Source organism: Neophocaena asiaeorientalis, unplaced genomic scaffold (genome assembly GCF_003031525.2).
Source record: "Neophocaena asiaeorientalis asiaeorientalis breed wild unplaced genomic scaffold, Neophocaena_asiaeorientalis_V1.1 scaffold1075, whole genome shotgun sequence".
Lineage (NCBI taxonomy): Eukaryota > Metazoa > Chordata > Mammalia > Artiodactyla > Phocoenidae > Neophocaena > Neophocaena asiaeorientalis.
The window spans coordinates 94,059-113,257 of NW_020176569.1; the positions used below are offsets into that span (position 1 = coordinate 94,059).

General features: G+C 37.3%; 1 protein-coding gene and 1 pseudogene across 1 annotated transcript in view; both read right to left on the reverse strand.

Moving 5' to 3' along the window:
• The window catches only part of PHKA1 (phosphorylase kinase regulatory subunit alpha 1), a gene marked incomplete at its 5' end in the record, with an annotated part of 100,349 nt that overhangs the window by 18,680 nt on the left and 62,470 nt on the right, over positions 1–19,199 (reverse strand). Inside the window, 7 exons of the mRNA XM_024732982.1 lie at positions 706–785; positions 1,260–1,416; positions 10,261–10,400; positions 10,759–10,850; positions 12,432–12,608; positions 14,987–15,153; positions 17,400–17,478. Of these exons, the coding sequence (XP_024588750.1) occupies positions 706–785; positions 1,260–1,416; positions 10,261–10,400; positions 10,759–10,850; positions 12,432–12,608; positions 14,987–15,153; positions 17,400–17,478 (892 nt within the window). The remainder of the gene's footprint in view (positions 1–705; positions 786–1,259; positions 1,417–10,260; positions 10,401–10,758; positions 10,851–12,431; positions 12,609–14,986; positions 15,154–17,399; positions 17,479–19,199) is intronic.
• LOC112391610 (60S ribosomal protein L31 pseudogene) lies at positions 18,406–18,783 on the reverse strand (annotated as a pseudogene).

The window sequence follows — 19,199 nt, forward strand, 5'->3', positions numbered from 1 at the left end:
TTTTTTTTGTTTTTTTTTTTTTTTTTTTTTTTTTTTTTTTTTTTTTTTTGCGGTACGCGGGCCTCTCACTGCTGTGGCCCCTCCCGTTGCCGAGCACAGGCTCCGGACGCGCAGGCTCAGCGGCCATGGCTCACGGGCCCAGCCGCTCCGCAGCATGTGGGATCCTCCCGGACCGGGGCACGAACCCGCGTCCCCTGCATCGGCAGGTGGACTCTCAACCACTGCGCCACCAGGGAAGCCCCTGACTGGTGTCTTTTATAAGTGAAAAATTTGGACACAGAGACACACAGAGAGAGAAGAAATGTGAAGAGACATAAGGAAAAAACAGCCATCTATAAGCCAAGGAGAGAGGCCTGGAACAAAGTCTAGAGTATAGCTGATTTTTTGTGGGGGCTAATTCCAGTTGCCCTGTTTGTTTGTTTTTTGAATAAAACGTTTGGTAAAGCCAATAAGTAAAAACAAACAAACAAAAAAACCCCAAAAGAGCAAAATACATTTGAGTACTACTCCCTGTGAGCCTTCTCTTTCATTTACTCATGTCCTATCACTACCAACATTCTCACATTCACTGTCCCTGATAGAAGCTCACACACATAGGACATTATCATCCACTTATAGATTAGGACAAGAGAATTGCAGTCAGTCCACACAGCTCCTTAAAGTCTCAGAGAAGCTTCATCAAACCCAAACAAAAACCATACTAACGCAGAGATGGTCTTCTCTCGAGGTTCTGGAGGGAGTCCCACTGTCAAATGTTTCTGGTGGGAGAGAAGGTCTGTGCAGGCCTAGGAATAAATAGTATAATAGTATTATCCTTCCCATAACACCTCACATTTCCACGAAATTTTCTGTTTTCAGCCTAGAAACCTTTGCTCCCCCTTAACTTAATGACACATCAATCTTTTCCTCAGGAAATGCGATGAAGATCAGAAAAGGGGGATTTCTAGGAAGGAACAATGAAGTATTTTTATCTCCTAAAAGGTAGGAACTTTTAGCCTAGTATAAATTCATTCTTAAGACCTAGAATCCTCATAGTTTATAACACCTCTGTAAGTCTACAGTTTATATGCTTCAGTATTATATATTTGACATTCATAAACAAAAAAAGCTACCTGATAATCAGAAATGTTATGTGGGAAAAACAACATCTTAAATGGTTAGATGCTGTGGTGACCGCCTTAAAAAATAACTGCAGAAACCAATTTATAAAAAGCACCTCCATTTAGATTTGGTATAAATTCAAGAAGAATTTATAGTACCTCATCGAGTGCTTCCACCTTCTTCCTTAAGATTCCAGAGATGTATCGGATCAGGCCCCAGTGACGAATTTCTCCAACTTTGCTATAGAGCTCAGTAAGCAGCTCTCTGACTGTTGCACTCCCTTCATCATACAATCCAGTGTCCCAGTCAGGTCCTCTGGAATGTTAAAGGCAGGTCTACCTTAATTATAAATAAAGCTACAGGCAACAATACTTTGTTTGTGTCATAGTGAATATGCCTGTTTTTGATAGGTTTCTCTCATTAGGAAATGAATGTTATTTACTACGAATTCTCGTAAAACTATTTTTAAGTCGGTACTGAAAGCCGAATACCTAGACAAGAATAAGTCTTAGTTTCAGTTGTGTTTTGACAAAATACATTCTTTTACCCTCTTAATGGGCTTCAAAGTAGCTGAAATTAAAGTCAAAGATTTAATTTAACTACTGAAAGTTCAGAAAGAATGCTACACTTAGGGAACTAATGAAGAAGTAAGAAGAATGTGTGCTTATTTTTAAAAGATACATATATACACACAGACACACACACACACAACACACACACACACACACACACACACATCATATACATTATTGTCGTAAAAGTTCCTATACCACAAGTCAACTGTGAAGTACCATAAAAGATATATGAAGTGCTATGAAACTGGGGAATTTAATAGATGATGAAAGGTAGATTATTTATTAAATGATGTTAAGACAATCAAGTAGCCATCTGGATAAAACATTGAATCCATGCCTCACACTGTACACCAAAATTCCAAATGTATCAAATTTAAATGTTAAAGTACTAAAAGAGATATGGGAGAACTATTTTATAATTTCAGAGTCAAGAACTTTTAAACTGTGAACTATACACCAAAAGCCATAAAAGAAAGATTGATACATTTATATATATATATATGTATATATAAATATATAAAACTCTTATTGCAAAAACCACTATAAGCAAAGCCATAGGACAAATTACAAACTGAGAAAAATATTTGCAATTCATAGGCCAATTTTCCTAATGTATAAAGAATACCACCAAAAAACTACTAGAACTCGTCAATGAATTCAGAAAAGTCGCAGGATACAAAATTAATATATAGAAATTTGCTGCATTTCTATACACTGACAATAAACTATCAGAAAGAGAAATTAAGAACAATCTCATTTAAAATCAAATCAAAAAGAATAAAATACCTAGGAATAAATCTAACTAAGGAGGTAAAAGACCTGTACTCAGAAAACTATAAGACATTGAGAAAAGAAATTGAAGGTGACATAAGCAAATGAAAAGACATACCGTGCTCATGGATTGGAAGAATTAACATTGCTAATGTGACCATACCACCCAAGACAATCTACAGATTCAATGCTATCCCTATCAAAATACCAATGGCATTTTTCACAGAACTAGAACAAATCATTCTAAAATTTGTATGGAAACACAAAAGGCACTGAATAGCCAAAACAATTTTGAGAAAGAAGAAAAAGCTGGAGGAATCATGCTCCCTGTCTTCAGACTACGCTATAAAGCTGCAGTCTTCAAAGCAGTATGGAACCGGCACAAAAGCAGACACACAGTCCAATGGAACAGAATAGAAAGCTCAGAAATGAACCCACAATTATATGTTTAATTAATGTTCAACAAAGGAGACGAATATACAATGGAGAAAAGACAGCCTCTTCAATAAACGGTGCTGGGAAAACTGGACAGCTACATGCAAAAGAATCAAACTGGACTACTTTCCCACACCATATATAAAAATACAGTCAAAATGGATTAAAGACTTAAATGTAAGACCTGAAACTATAACAATTCTAGAAGAAAACATAGACAGTATACTCTTTGACACTGGTCTTAGCAATATGTTTTTGGATATGTCTCCTCAGGTGTGGGAAACAAAAGCAAAAATAAGCAAATGAGACTACCTCAAACTAAAAGTTTTTGCACAGAGAAGGAAACTGTCAACAAAACAAAAATGCTGCCTACTGAATAGGAGAAGACAACTGCAAATGATATATCCAATGAAGGGTTAATATCCAAAATAGACAACTCATACAATTTACATCAAAAAAAAATAAACAATCTGATTGAAAATGGGCAGAGAATCTGAATAGACATTTTTCCAGAGAAGACACACAAATGGCTAATAGGCACATGAAAAGATGCTCAATATCACTAATCATCAAGGATATGCAAATCAAAACCACAATGAGATATCACCTCACACCCGTCAGAATGGCCATCATCAAAAAGATAAGAAATACCAAGTGTTTGTGAGGATGTGAAGAAAAAGGAACCCTCATGCACTGTTGGTGGGAATGTAAATTGGTGCAGTGATATGGAAAACAGTATGGAGATTCCTCAAAAACTTAGAAATACCAACAAGGACCTACTATATAGCACAGGGAACTATATTTAATATTTTGTACTAACCTATAAGGGAAAAGAATCTGAAAAAGAATATATATATATATATATATATATATATATATATAAAACTGAATCACTGTGCTGTACACCTGAACTAACATGACATTGTAAATCAACTATACTTCAATAAAATTTTCAAAAAAGGCAAAACCAAAACCCTTAAAAATAGAACTACCATATGATCCAGCAATTCCACTTCTGGGTATCTATCTGAAGAAAATGAAAACACTAATTTGAAAAGATATATGCACAGCTCTGTTCATTGCAGCATTATTTATGATAGCCAAGATATGGAAGCAACTAAATGCCCATCAATATGAATGGATAAAGATGTGATAGATATATACACATATATATACACACACACACACACACACATATACATATACACACATACATACACACACAATGGAATATTACTCTGCAATAAAAAAGAATTAAATCTTGCCATTTTCAAAAACATGGATGGTGGACCTAGAGGATATTATGCTAAGTGAAATAAGTCAGACAGAGAAAGATAAATATTGTATGACTTCACTTATATATAGAGTCTAAAAAATAAAACAAATGAACAAACATAACAAAGCAGAAATAGTATCATAGATACAGAGAACAAACATGGTTGCCAGAGGAGAGAGGAGTGGGGGGAGGAGAGAAATAGGTGAGGGAGATTAAGAGGTTAAAAAAAAAGAATTCCAACAAATAGATAAGAAAATAAAAAACAACAAAAGAACATCTGACAAAATAAGTACCAATGGCTTTTAAACTTAAGAAAAGGTGTTCAATCTACCATTTGGGTAAACAGGTATAAAAGTAAACACATATATATCTGTATTGACCTATATATGCATAAAATGTCCCTGGATGGATAAACAAAAAATCAATAGCATTGATTGCCTATGAGGAGGGGAACCAGGTATCTGGGGAACAGAGGTGGGAGAAAGACTTTTTACCCCTTCACTGTATACTTTTGTACTTTAAAATGTTTGAACCATGATAATGTGCTATCTATTCAATATATTAAATTATATATAATATAAATGTTTAATATAATAAAACTAAATCTATACTATACGAATCGATGGATTCAAGAAACAGTGAATGAAAGTCTGAAGAGTAACAGGATATTTTCACAGTCTCAAAGTACATCTCTACAAGATACTTTTTAATTTTGAAGTATAACATAGTAACTTTACAGTGGAGGAACGTGGAAGATACTACCTTAAACAAGTGGTCAAAGTTACCAGAAATGGGACTCATCAATAATATGTGCCTCCTGATAGGATACACTGAGAAGAACTCAGCATCACTTCAGTAGCATTCTTGCCCAAAATGCATAACCTGAATTTAATTATGAGGCAACAACAGATAAACCAAAATTTAGGGATATTCTGCAAAACAACTGGTCTGTATCCTTCAAAAATGTCAATAACATTAAAAATAAAGACTTAGGAACTGTTCCAGATTAAGGGAGATGAGGGACACATAAGAACTAAATGAAATGCATCATTTAGATTTTCTTTTGCTATAAAGACATTATTGGGACAACCAACAAATCTCAATAAGGTCTGTAGATTAGATAACAGTATTATATTAACATTAATTTTCTGATTTTGGCAATTATACTGTGCTTATATAAGAGAATTCCTAGTCTTTAGGAAATACACACTGAAGTATCTGGGGGTAGAAGGGGATCATGTTTGCCACATACTGTCAAATGGTTCAGAAAAAAATGTGTGTGTGGTGATGGTGATGATGAGATGATGAAGAACAAGACAGGGAGGGAGGGAGGCAGGGAGGGGGGAGAGAGATATTAAAGCTCAGTGTGAATATCTGAGGGATCTGGGTGAAGGATATCCAGAACTTTTTTCTTTTTTTAATTTAATTTTATTACTTTTTAAAACTTCTTTATTGGAGTATAATTGCTTTACAATGGTTAGTTTCTGCTTTATGACAAAGTGAATCAGTTATACATAGACATATGTTCCCATATCTCTTCCCTCTTGCGTCTCACTCCCTCCCACCTTCCCTATCCCACCCCTCGAGGTGGTCACAAAGCACCGAGCTGATCTCCCTGTGCTATGCGGCTGCTTCCCACTAGCTATCTAATTTAAGTTTGGTAGTGTATATATGTGCGTGCCACTCTCTCACTTTGTCACAGCTTACCCTTCCCCCTCCCCATATCCTCAAGTCCATCCTCCAGTAAGTCTGTGTCTTTATTCCCATCCTGCCCCTAGGCTCTTCATGACCATTTGTTTTTCTTTTTTTTAGACTCCATATATATGTGTTAGCATATGGTATTTGTTTTTCTCTTTCTGACTTACTTCACTCTGTATGACAGAATCTAGGTCCATCCACCTCACTACAAATAACTCAATTTTGTTTCTTTTTATGGCTAATATTCCACTGTATATATGTGCCACATCTTCTTTACCCATTCATCTGTTGATGGACACTTAGGTTGCTTCCATGTCCTGGCTATTGTAAATAGAGCTGCAATGAACATTGTGGTACATGACTTTTTGAATTATGGTTTTCTCAGAATTTTTTTTGTACTATCCTTACAACTTTTCTCTAAGTTTGAAATAGTCAAAATAAAAATAAATAATATGAAAATAAATGTTATGAGATCTCATAATCAGGGAAGATCCTTTTTATTCCTAGGTATCAGAGAAAGTTTCATGGAGGTGACAGATGATCCAGGCCTTGATGGATAGCTAGAATTCCAACGAGGAGAGATGGGATGTGGTAAAGGGAGAGTAGTCCAGACAGAGGAAAAAACATGAACCAAGGTCTGAAAGTGGTTATGTACAGGCTTTGTTTTGGATGTGATAAGTAGCAGGCTGTTTTGGTGGCAGTATTCACATTGTGATGGGGGAGCAATGGTAAAGGTTGAAAGTTAGATTATAGAGGATATAGGTTTGGTCACTGATTCCCAACAGTAGTGGTGGTGATGTGGTAGGGAGAGGCAGGGGATTAGAAGGACTTGAAGATGTTGACACAATTTCAAGTCTGGGTGACTGAAAGAATGATAATACCATGAAAAGCATCAGGCAGTAGTAGGTTTCTGGTAAAGACTGAATTTGACTTTAGACATGTTGAGTAAGAAGACATATAAAAATGAATTCTGAGCAGATTAAGGACTTAAATTTTTTAAAATTCTTAAAGGTATTTAAAATATTTTTAAATTCTGGGAGGGGAGAAGGTTCTCCCCATGCATGGTAAGAAACTCAGAAGCCAAAAAAGAGAAGACTATATAAAACAAAACTTTTGGGACTTCCCTGGTGGTCCAGCGGTTAAGACTCCACGCTCCCAATGCAGGGGGCTGGGGTTCGATCCCTGGTCAGGGAACTAGACACCACATGCTGCAACTAAAGATCCCACGTGCCACAACTAATGATCCCCCACGCCACAACGAAGATGTTGTGTGCCGCAACTAAGACCCAGTGCAGCCAAACAAGTAAATAAATAAATATTTTTTAAAAAAACGAAAGTTTGGATAGAGAGAAGCATATGAACAAAGTTAAAACACAAATTCCTTGGACAAAATATCTGCAACAAATATATAACAAAATAGTAATATATACTATTACTATAAGGAAAATATAAATAACCCAATGGAGAGCAAACAATGGTTATGAACAGACAACTCACAGAAGGAATACTAGTCAAAAGACACAGGAAACCCCACCTCCCAGTTTCTACTCAAATCCACAAGGGATACTGGGCAGAATTCCAAGTGTATTAAAAACCATGCAGCACATCAAACAATCTACTCAAGTGGTTTGATACTAGAGTAACTAGTTCTAGTGAGATTACAGGTTTTGATCAGATGTTATGGTGAAGTTAGTATGTACAGGATTAGATGAAGAAAACTCATGTTAGGAGTGGAAGAGTTGGCAGTCAACCATGGACCACCTGAATTGGTAGGAAAGCATGAGTGTTTCAAGCCTTTGCTTGCCTATCCCAACGACCCTGCTGAATCTTCAGTTTTCATTCAAGCTACAGTCATTAGTCATTCTGTCCTTAACCCTTATCTCTTCTCACCTTCTCTATCTTTTCATTACTCTGCATTTAGCATTGTGCCTGGTACATAAGTATTCAACTGATACTTTTTGAACAGACTGCTTATCCTAAAGGAAAAAGGAAAGGAATAGAGGTATCGGAGTAATAAAACCCATGTCTTTTTCTTGGTAGTAGCACATAACAAGCTTTAACAGTTGGCACTTGGACAGGGTTGTATGAGAGGCAAAGTCCCTCACAGCATCAGACTGTCAGGAGGCTTATATAAGGCACAAGTTCTACCATCCATAACAGGAGGAGGGCAAGGGAACTCCCAGGGAAGAGGGGAGGAGGGGGGTTACAGGTCTAGGTGTAGTCCCTCAGTAGCACTGTGGGGAGGCTCTAGGTTAGAAAGTTCTGAATGGCAGCAATGGTTTGGGACACTCATGGCCCAGGGCTTATCTCTTGCTAGCAGAGGCAGGTTGAGTTTTGAGGAGGATACAAAGCAGGCAGGCCCTAAATGGCTTAAAATATGTTTGGGCTATTTTTAATAAAATTGGATGTGTAAAACTTTGACTTTAGTGCTGGCGGGCTTTTCAGCTTCCTTTTTTACTTACTCATTAAACACCATAATCTGATGGAAATGGCATAGGCTCTGGAGTCAGGCCAAGGGGACTTCATTACCACCTAGAGGGGATGAAAGTCCCAAATCCCTACCTAGCCTTCTTTGACACTCCCCTGGCAGTGAGAAAGGTGGAGCAGTGCCTGCCTTGGTGAGAGCAGAAGTCTGGGCTTTGCACTCAGCCTTTGTTGACAGGGGTAGCACCGTAGATTTTTCTCTGGTGCTTGGCTGGAATAGAGTGGTTATTGTTTAAAAGTTGTCTGTGTTGCTTGAGTGCCTCTTTCCTAGCCCTTTGTCTGGGAAGAACGGGCTTTCCTTAGGGCTTTTGTTGTCTGTGCCCACTGACTGGCCTTTTCAGGCTGCTGGCTTCTCCGGCACCCAGTGAGGCAACAAAGAAAACCTGGGGACGTCAGCACCCTCTCAGTCCTCGAATCATGAGGTCCTTAGCCAGCCTGCTGCCTTCTCTCCACCTTTCAACATCTTGTTATGTTTGTTTCATAAATAATGTCCTCCTGTACCTAGCAGGAGGAATAGAGAGAAATGCATTTACTCTATCTTGTCCAGAACCAGAAGTCCCATTGTGGTTATGTTTTAAGAGGTTTTTGTCTTTTAGAAATAATACTGAAATATTTAAGAATAAAATGATAAAATGTTTGGTGTATCCTCTTCAAAATAATCCAGGAGGAAGAGAGAATGAGAATATAGATGTGACAAGATTAACCATGAGTTTTTAGTTGTTCAGGCTGGGAGATGGGTCCAAAAGTGTTCATCACACTATTCTCTCTAATTTTGTGTAAGCCTGGGCATTTCGGCAACATCATCAAAGTTACTCTCCCTCCTTTGTTGAGGATGCATTTGAGGAAAACTAGATTGAAGTAGAAAGACTTGTTAGGAAACTGTAGCAATAGTCCTAGGGAGAGACATAGGCCTGAATGAAGGCAGCAATATTAGAGATGCAGAAGATAAATATTTAGAGGTAAAACTGGACAGACTTGGTGATTAACTGGATATAGGGAGAAGGCTTGATGATTAGGTAGGTGTTGATTCCAACAATAGAGATGGAGAATTTCATAGGAGCGACTTCATTTTTTTTTCTTTTTTTGCGACTCCATTTTTGATATTTGACTGCTGACTGCTTTCAAGTCCTACCATTCCCCTTTCCTTTCCAGCCAACTCCTGGGCAAGTTGATAAAAAAGTCTGAGTGTTCCCTCTTTTGGTGCTGTTGAGAATGAACCCTCATCCCAGCCTCACCTCCTAATCATAATAAAATTCCAAATCCAGCCTCTTTCCCTGCTTTTTAAGGACCCACACCCTTCTGGTATGTGTATGGCATCATCAGTCTTGACATCCAAAACCAATTAGGGGAGGGCAGGGGTCCATCCTGCCTCTTCATGGTGCTGACAACATGAATAAATGAGGAAGAACAGGTAATTTTGTGGGGGAATTTGGGGGACAGGAGAGAGGAGTTCAAGGTACCTAGAGTTAGAGGTACCTAGATAAAATGTACCTAGCAGAGGGTGCCTGACACACAGCAAACACTCACTAATGCTACTTTTTTTTCCTGTAAGCCTCCATATTCTTACTTCTTTTGAGTTAAAAATTTATTTATCTATAGATTTTACCAAATAATGGAGGCTTAAAATAACCATAATAATGATAATAATGTTTATGTTGTTAGTCACTTACTATGTACCAGGCATTGTATTAGAGACTGCAGATATTTTATCTTGTTTTAATCTTTAAAACAATTCTATGAGGTAGGTATAATCCAAATTTTATAAATGAGGACAATTGAGACTTTAAAGTTACGCAGTGGGTAGGTTGTAAAACTATTCAAATCCACAACAGTGAGACTCCAGAGCAGTGCTATACTTACTATGCTATACTTCGTTTTCTATATGATCATGAAAGTAGATTGATAATATCCATCACTTACTTCATAGTATATAGCATGTAGAGGATATCAGCTTGCTCCTGTAAGCTGGAGGTCTCCTTCAACTGTAAAACCAGTGCTTTGAAGTCCACCTCCCCAGATGGGTCTCTAGGAAGATGTATTTCTACACGAACAGAGGGAACCTTTAGTTTGAGAAAAGACAAAAAAAATCCACAAGTGCTCACCTTAAATAACGCCCTAGAGTGTTGATCTTTTCACTTTCTAAACCTTTTCCATAAGAGTTTCCTAAATTTTGACAAAAAGTAAAGCGAAAACAATGACACCTTCAGAATGCATGATACAGCAATCTAGTTTTCTTAAGCCTGACTAGAAAAACTTGCCCATTTAAAAAGTGAACTAAAAAGGACATATATCTTCACCATGGTGGCATTTTGCCTACCACCAGTTACTAGTAGAAACCATAATGGCTAGTTCTATTATTTTCTGTAAGAATGGCAGTTTTGCAAAAAGCTGATAGAAATACCTCCTGTGCAAATTTACCTGGTCCTCTTGTGGTGCATGAAGTAAGTCAAGTAAGTTGAGTGAAGGCCGGGAAGCCTGAAATATCTTTGTAGGAAGATACATGTGTACATCTGCAAGAGGTTGATATTTATGGAAAAGCTTAGATAATTAAGAGATTAATAAAAATGCATAGTTGACCTCAACAATGAAGTTACATATGGGTTGGTTCTTTATAGAACAAGAATGAGAAGTTTACCCTTTCTTGGTAATAGCAAAGAAAAGAAATATGAAGGTCAGATAAATCAAAGGATATTCAATCAATCAATCAACATATTTTGAATGGAATATCTAGAGTTATAGCATCAGCTGGACATATAAGATATTAAATTCTACAAACGTAATCAATACCACAATGGTGCCATCACTGATACTTTAATAGAATACCACATATAACAGAAAGAACCCAGTTACATTTTATATTTTCTGGACTCTCCCAGAAGAATATCTGGCTGCTAGCAGTTGGAATTGCTTGAGAACAGATAAACGGATGACCTTATCTAGGGAATCAAAAAATGTAGTGGCTGACCAACTTCGAGATATTCCTAAGATTTTTACTTACAGTTCATTGTTGAAACACTTACCATAACCTCTAAGGAGAGACTCTCTTGTCATTTTTGCCATTTTACAGATAGAGAAAGAGAGATACAGAGCTCAGATAACTGTTCAAGCAAGTAAGTAGCAGAGCTGGGAATTAAGTTCAAGTTTCCTGATTCACAATCAAGAAGTATAACTTAATAAAGCTGATGTCTTTGCATAAGCCCTTTGTCAAGGAAGCATACGCAAAGGCTATGTATGCTAAGCTTTTCCCTTTTCTAACTGTTAAATGATTCCCCAATGATCATGTTTAATATCTTTGGTTAGTAATGGTCAATAAAATTTTAGATAGTGTGATCATGCATCTCAATCATTCTCATCATCTGTGAAATGTTAACATTTAGGTCCTCTAGGTGTGGCCAAGGAGCCCTTCTGTCCCTTCATATGCAGCTATCATACAGGTACTGAACACTCTTAGGAACCATGACTGCTCCTGGCAATGTGTGGTAGAAGACATCCTCCACTGTGAATACTACTGAGGGAGGATAGTAGTCTTGGGGAGAAGAATGGTAAAGCTGTTGAAGAATGATACTGTAGTTGACAAATACAGCTCTACACTGCTGGAACAACTGACTGTATAAGTTACAGCTGGCCTAAGGAACCAGATTTAGCTTACTTAAGGGAGAATATCTCCCTTTCCATTGCAAGGCTATCTTGTAATAGTCTGCAATGCTTTCTCTTTAAATAAAATTACTTCCAAATTAGTAACTTTTCCAAAGGAGGAAAAAATCCTTTCCACATTTTAATACTTTGATGTTAAAACTGAATATGCTCCATGTCTTTTGTTCTGCCTCTTCTTGCTATGTAACTGGTTAAACCAGACTACACAGCACTATCTATAGCAAAACTATACCCATTAATTACCCATTTTTAATTGTAAAAATTCATGAATTTTACAAATATTTGAGCATCTAATATGTTCTAGGTGCTGTCTGAGATGCTGGGATAAAGCAGTGAACAAAACAAAGTTCCTGACTACACTGTAATAAACACCCCACCCCCATCCTGGGCTTCATGTCATCCTGTTCCTGACTCCAGTGAGTCATGGCATTACTCACTCTGTACATGCAGCTCCTTGGCCTTGGTCATCAAGGACATTAAATCGCAGGTTGTCTGCACAGCAGCTCGGAACCGATTTATCCCTCCCTTCTGTGAGGTAAGGGCTACTTTAGGATGGGGAGCCGTGTGCACCAAAAGGTGATCCAAATAACGAGCAACTTCATCACCACAGCGAGCTGCAAGGTTAGTGGGGGGAGGGGGAAGAGAAAAAAATAAACATTTTAGTTACTTCACAATCTACCCCACCAAACAGAATGACTGGCTCCTGTGCCCACAACACAGCACCAAAACCAGGTTGTTTTAGCTCATGGGGGAAAATAGCTGGTGATCATTATACAATCTCGTAGCTTTACTATTCAGAAACTATGGCTATTTACCAGGATCCACCTGTTCTTCAACTTTGTTGAGACAATATTAGGTTCCCTGAAAGTAGTATGAGCTTATTATAGGCCAGGTGGAGCATTTCATAATCTATGTATGTGTGTGTGATGGTAGTGGTGGTGGCAGTTGTGGTGGAGGAGTAGAATAGGGCCCTTTGAGTCTCACTGGTATGAGGAGACTTGTGGGGAAGGGCAAAAATCTTCTACTAAACATTGAGCCTAGCTGAAAACAGACAGATTCCACAAATGGCAGCTACAATTGCTAAAGAAAAAACAAGCTCCATGTGGCACTGGTGTCAAAAGGACTACTGACCACACGTTGGTCTTTTTTGTTACCCCCTTCATTTATTCACCAAATATTTATTGCCCGCTATGGACCAGGTGGTGTACTAGGTGCTGAGGTTTCAGTGCTGAAGAAGACAGATATAGTCCTTATCCTCTTGGTCTCTCCCTCCCCCCTACACCTTCTGTAACATTCTCTCTGACTATGGATAATGGAAACAAAAAAAATACATATATCTTGTGGCTGCTTAACATTTCAGATTTTACATGAACACTTGCAACATTTATAGTTGGAAAAGCCCAATGTTTGGATCAATACTGAAGTTTGCTACGTCAGTCATGTATCATCTGGATTTTGATTACCTCTGGGGAACTCTCCAGATGTCTTTCTGTACTCTGATGTGACTAATGGGAACTAGCAGAGCTGCAGGAGTGGACCTCATACTCAGTGACAACTTAATGACAAATATTATAACCTTGAATACAATCTAGACACTTGAGTAGAGGATTATGAACAATATGGAGAGAAGCGCTCTCCCCATGGAACAGCTGGCAAGCAACAGACACGTCCATTGTGAGGCCACCAATGAGTAAACCCAGACAGGGGCAAGTGACTCAGAATGCATAATATCAAGCTTAGTAAAACATATCATTAAAGAGATATATTTAAGAAAGCAATCTAAGAGAATGAGTGCTACAGATGTAAATCACAACTACCTATGCAATAGCAAACAACCTCAATATCTGATCAGTCTTATTTGGTTTTCAAAATATTTCAGCTTATGCCAAGATAGATATCATGACTTTGGGTATTACTGATAACAGGAAATAATCTTGTATTTAATGTACTCTTCAAACAAAGAAATTCACACTATTTTAGAACTTACAAAAACAGAGTGAACTAAACGGTACTTAGGTGAGTAAATGCTGAGCCCAAATGAGAAAATAGTCCTTCTGACTGCTAGTGTTTTGGTTTATTGTATATGAGATTATGCTTGCTAGCTCACTGAGGAAAGCTAATTTATTTATGTTTCTTCTCTCCAACACACCACTCTTAAGATAAAGAAATTGGCTGCCTTAAGATATAGGCTTAACAATCAGAAAACCAGACAGTGAAAGCAGGCAAACCATGTTTTACATAACTAGAACAATAATTCACTCCCACTGGCCCTTCTCTCTGTGGGATTCAAATAATGTAATGTTTGCCCTGCCTAGGTCAGCATTTTAACACTTTAGGGTGTTTGTCAGGCCCCCACAATGCTTTCTCACTATATCATCTTTGTATTCATAGAAGCCAATTAGATTTTGTTCTGCGTTATTTGTCTAGTTGTAATATGAAAGCAATAGGCGTACCAAATCGGCTTTTTCAAACTACGCAGACCTCCCCAGAGATTCTGATGTACCCCTATAATATTCTATATAAAAGAACTATATAAAATTAGAATATATAGAATATATTAGAATATAAAATTATAGATTATATAATATTCTATATAAAAGAACTCTGATGGAATTTTATACTTTTTATGCTTTTTAATGTCAAAAAGCAGTATGTATATGTCTAGTGTTCCTACTACATACTTGATTAAATATCTCTTACTCACCATTGCTTCCTCCCATTTTTAAAGTACCAGTCATTTTATGTACCTGGGAGAGAAATCTCCCCTAACCTTAGTAAGGGATAGTCCAACTCTATACTCCACAATCACCACAGGGATATTAGACCAGAAACCAAAGGCAAGTAGAAGAATGAAAAGTAAAGCCAAACAAAAGGTGTATTAGGTGTATTAAATAGGAGTGAGACTGCTGGCAGGAGAAATATTAAGGAGGATGCTCAACAATACTTTGTATTCTTGTCCAGTAAGGCCAGTGCATTTATGAAGCCTTCTTACCATTACTGGTTGAACCATAGTCATTCATCCAGTCACCAGATTCCAGCTCATTATCATAGTCATCATAATCTTCACTGTACAATTTACCCTCAGGTCCAGGTTCCATAAAGCTCAAATGTGTGCAGCAAGATGTTGTCAAAAACTCTGACAGTTTACCTGTTTGAATCCTGACAATTAAGAGGGTAAACAGAAAACAGAAAATCAGAGGAAATCATTTTCAAAACAACACAGTTTAGTGATAAAAAGGATACCTAGAATGTTCTGTTGGGGGATTACTAATGTTTATACATTAGTACAAATTTTGTAAAAGTGAAAATTTACAGCACTCCTAGACATAGTGTAGTATAGGTTAGGGTACTATGTTAATAAAGACTACAATTATGGGTTCACAATCCACCAGCAGATCAGTTTTGCTCGCTTTCACTGCCACATACTACATTGCTAACTATGCCAAATATCTGGCAAAAACTTCCATTGGCTGCAAGAGAAGCTAGGACAGAATGAAGACAAATCACCACAAATCTGTCGTATCATTTCAAAAAATACTCAAAAAGACCATTTTGAAAAGAAAAAAATGGTATCTGACAATTTTAAGAATCATAGTAGATTGTAAGCCATATCTTCCCCTACTTATAAAGCCAATTGCAAAACCAAACCCAAAGGGAAAGTCAATAGTACTGATTTTCTAAAGAAGTCAGCTTGAGGGGGCTCCCAATGGCCAGATCTTGAATAATATGTACACTGAAATAGACAATGGAATGAAGCATGACATAAAAATAAAATAAGAATTTATGACTCTATGCTGGCAATAAAACTACAAAATTAAAGGGGGTAAGGGAGAGCTTTTTTTTTTTAACAGAAGGATTCCAACTAATACATGTACAAAGAATGATAGAAACACAGAATCACGATTTTACAACCCCATTAGTAATAACTGATTGATCAATGGAAGATAAAGCCATTTGGTCAAAGATTGTTGCGGAAAGCATAATGGAATCTAGACACGAATGGAGGATTATGAAGAATATGGAGAGAAGTGCTCTCCCCATGGAAGGGCTGGCAAGCAATAGACACGTCCATTGTGAGGTCACCAATGAGTAAACTCAGACAGGGGAAAGTGACTCAGAAGGTAACATTTTAAACAAACTGAGAGACATTCTGCAAAATAACTGACCTTCTTTCTTTAAAAATGTAATGAAAATTGTAATGAAATATTAACAAACGGCTAGGGAATTGCTCTAGATTAAAAGACATCAAGGAGATATAATAACTAAAAGCCAACGAGTGATCTTTCATTGGAGCTGGAGTGGGAAAAAAGCTATGGGAAAACATTATTGAGACAACTGGGTAATTTTGAATATGGACTCCGTATTAGATAATAGTATCGTATCAATATTAACTTTTCTGAGTGTGCTGATTATATTGTAGTCATGTATGAGAATGCCCTCTTTCTTAGAAGACAGAAACTGAAGTATTTAGGGTTAAAGAGTCATGATATTTCTGACTAACTCTCACACACTTTAGCGAAAAAAGTGTGTGTGCCTCTGTGTGTGTGTGTGTGTGTGTGCGTGTGTGTGCGTGCGCACATGTGTGCACATGAACGTGCTCTTACTCTTAAAAGTTCAGATCACATGTCCAAGAGAATATGAATGATGGAGGCATTATTACACAGAGCAGCTAAGGATGGTGTAATTTCAAGGCTTAATTACAGTGCTCCTGTAAGTATCAAGCGCACATTTAAAAAATTTTCACTTATCACAGGGAAATTTAAAATTGACTCATAAAAAATCATCTTTTTCAAGATTTCAAAGGACATGGAAATTGTGAAGTATAATATTTTACTATCAAATGCCCTTTTTCCTCCTCTAATTCTACGTGCGCACATATGTATGTGTGAGAGAGGGAGAAGGGTAGGGAACAAGAGAGGAAGGGAGGGAGGAGAGGAAGGAAGGGAGGGAATGGGGGAGAGAGAACACACAAGTGGGACAGATGTTAACAACAGGTGAGTCTTGAGGGAGGGTATATGGTATTCAATAAGATTCCTGCATATTTGTGTCTACTTGAAATTTTTCAAAATAAAAACTTAGGGAAAAAAGAAAAGCAGTGAGAATTGAATAGTCCAGTAACCTCCTTTCCTCCCTCCTTCCCTCCCTCCCTTCCATTCTTCCTTCCTTCCAGGGTAAGTTTCCTGATCCACTGAATTTATGGAGTGTAGGCAAAGAAGAGGGTGGGGAAAAATTCCAACCCTTCTCTTTAACATTAAATTCCTTGATTCAATCTATCAAACACCAGCTCCTGGAATAGGATGGGTATATGTTGCTAAAGATACAGAGAAAGGCATCACAAGTCTACCATTACTGTACTCAGCATCCAAATTTCACATCTCACTACTGAGTGCATAGAGGTCACTTACCTTGCCCCACCAAAATAGCCATCCTGCATTTTTCGGAGTGCTGCCAGGATACTTGAATTCAAGCTGGTTCCATCTTCATCTTAAAATGAAGAGAATTTTAAAACAATCTTTGTGGTTTTAACTTTGAAATAAGGGGAATCTTTCAATTATTTTAAACCAACTTTCTGGTGGTGATGGTACAAATGAGATAGTCCTCGTTGACCACCTTGTATTTCAACACTTCATCTGAGAGCCAATGACGCTGTGCAGAATGGGAAATGGTAAGGGATGATGACCAAGAGAGGAGAGTTCCTCACAGACAGTATCTTATTTATTGTAAGTATTTAGCACATTGCCTGATTGCAGAACACAGAATGATTACTGAATGCTGACAATAATAACAACAGCAACCATATGTTGAATGTTATGTGCCAAGTACTGTGCTGAATATTTTATACATTATCTCATCCAATGAGCTTTGGTTTACATGTGTGTAGGCATAAAAAATATTTAGAAGACTAACAATTATCCAACTTTATGTGAAGGGGATCATACTACACATACTCTTTTGTGATCCACTTTTTCTAACTAATTCTTTGCAAAAGCTAAAAATGATTCCATAACAGATATTTAGACTGTTGTATTATAAGCAACACTGTGATGCAATTTTTCTATTATTTCCTTAGGATAAATTCTTACAAGTAGAACTGTTAGAACAAAGGGAACACTTACTAAAAACTTTATAGACTGCCAAACTGCACACTAAAAAAGTTGTGCCACTATGTCTACCATCAGTATAGAAAGTGATTGTTTCCCCACATCTTTAACAACAATGGTGTTAATAATCTTTTTAATCTTTGTTTATCTGATACGTTAAAAAATACAGTGTTTTAATTTTAATACTAGTAAGATTGAGCACGTTTTCATGTATAGACTGGCTATTTGTATTTCTTTTATGAATTGCCTGTTCATGTTCTTTTCCCATTTTTTTTTTTTTTGGTGGTTCGAAAACTTTGACAATCAACCGTTAGTTCTCATCCACATTAACTGTCTGTAGATTTTTGAAAGTGGTGACAGGTACATAGGAAACCAATGTATAGAGCTTGTTTGGTGAATCTTCATCTTCATTATGTTTTCTGGACAACCGCACATGGACACGGTATGGGATATTCCTTATTCCTTTGGCCCAGACAGCTTTGTTGAGCTCAGTGTCAATGTGTACATCTGAAGTTCCCACCTCCTTCATGGCAAATTTCCAGATTTCTTTGACTGCCCAAGGGGCATGCTTCTTGAAACCCACTCCATGGATGCGCTGGTGAATGATGATAGTGTATCCTCTGGTCACCACCTCGTTGATGGCGGACTGGCCCTTCTTCTCGCCACCCTTCTTTGCAGGAGCCATTCTGCCAGGCTTGGGTTGGAAAGCTCTTTTCCCATGTTTTTAAAAAATAATCTTTTTTTTTCAATTGACTTTCAAGGCCTCTTTATGTTTTGTGACTATTACCCTTTTCTCTATCATATGTATGGCAAATATTTTATCTACTTTATTATTTGTCTTTCAGCCTCAACCACACTTCATTTTTGTATAAAATATTTATTTAGAAACAAAGATTAATTTAGATTTTCATGTTTTAAAATCTGTCAAGTTTTCCTTTCTGCATCTTGCAAAGTACAGCTTTCTTCAGCCCAAGATCACAAAAACATCCTTCCATACTTTCTTCTAATACTTTTATAGTTTTTCTTGTTGCTTAGCTGTTTAATCTATTTAGAATTTAATTTTGCATAAAATGTAAAGTAGCAGGCCTAAATGAATGATTTTCC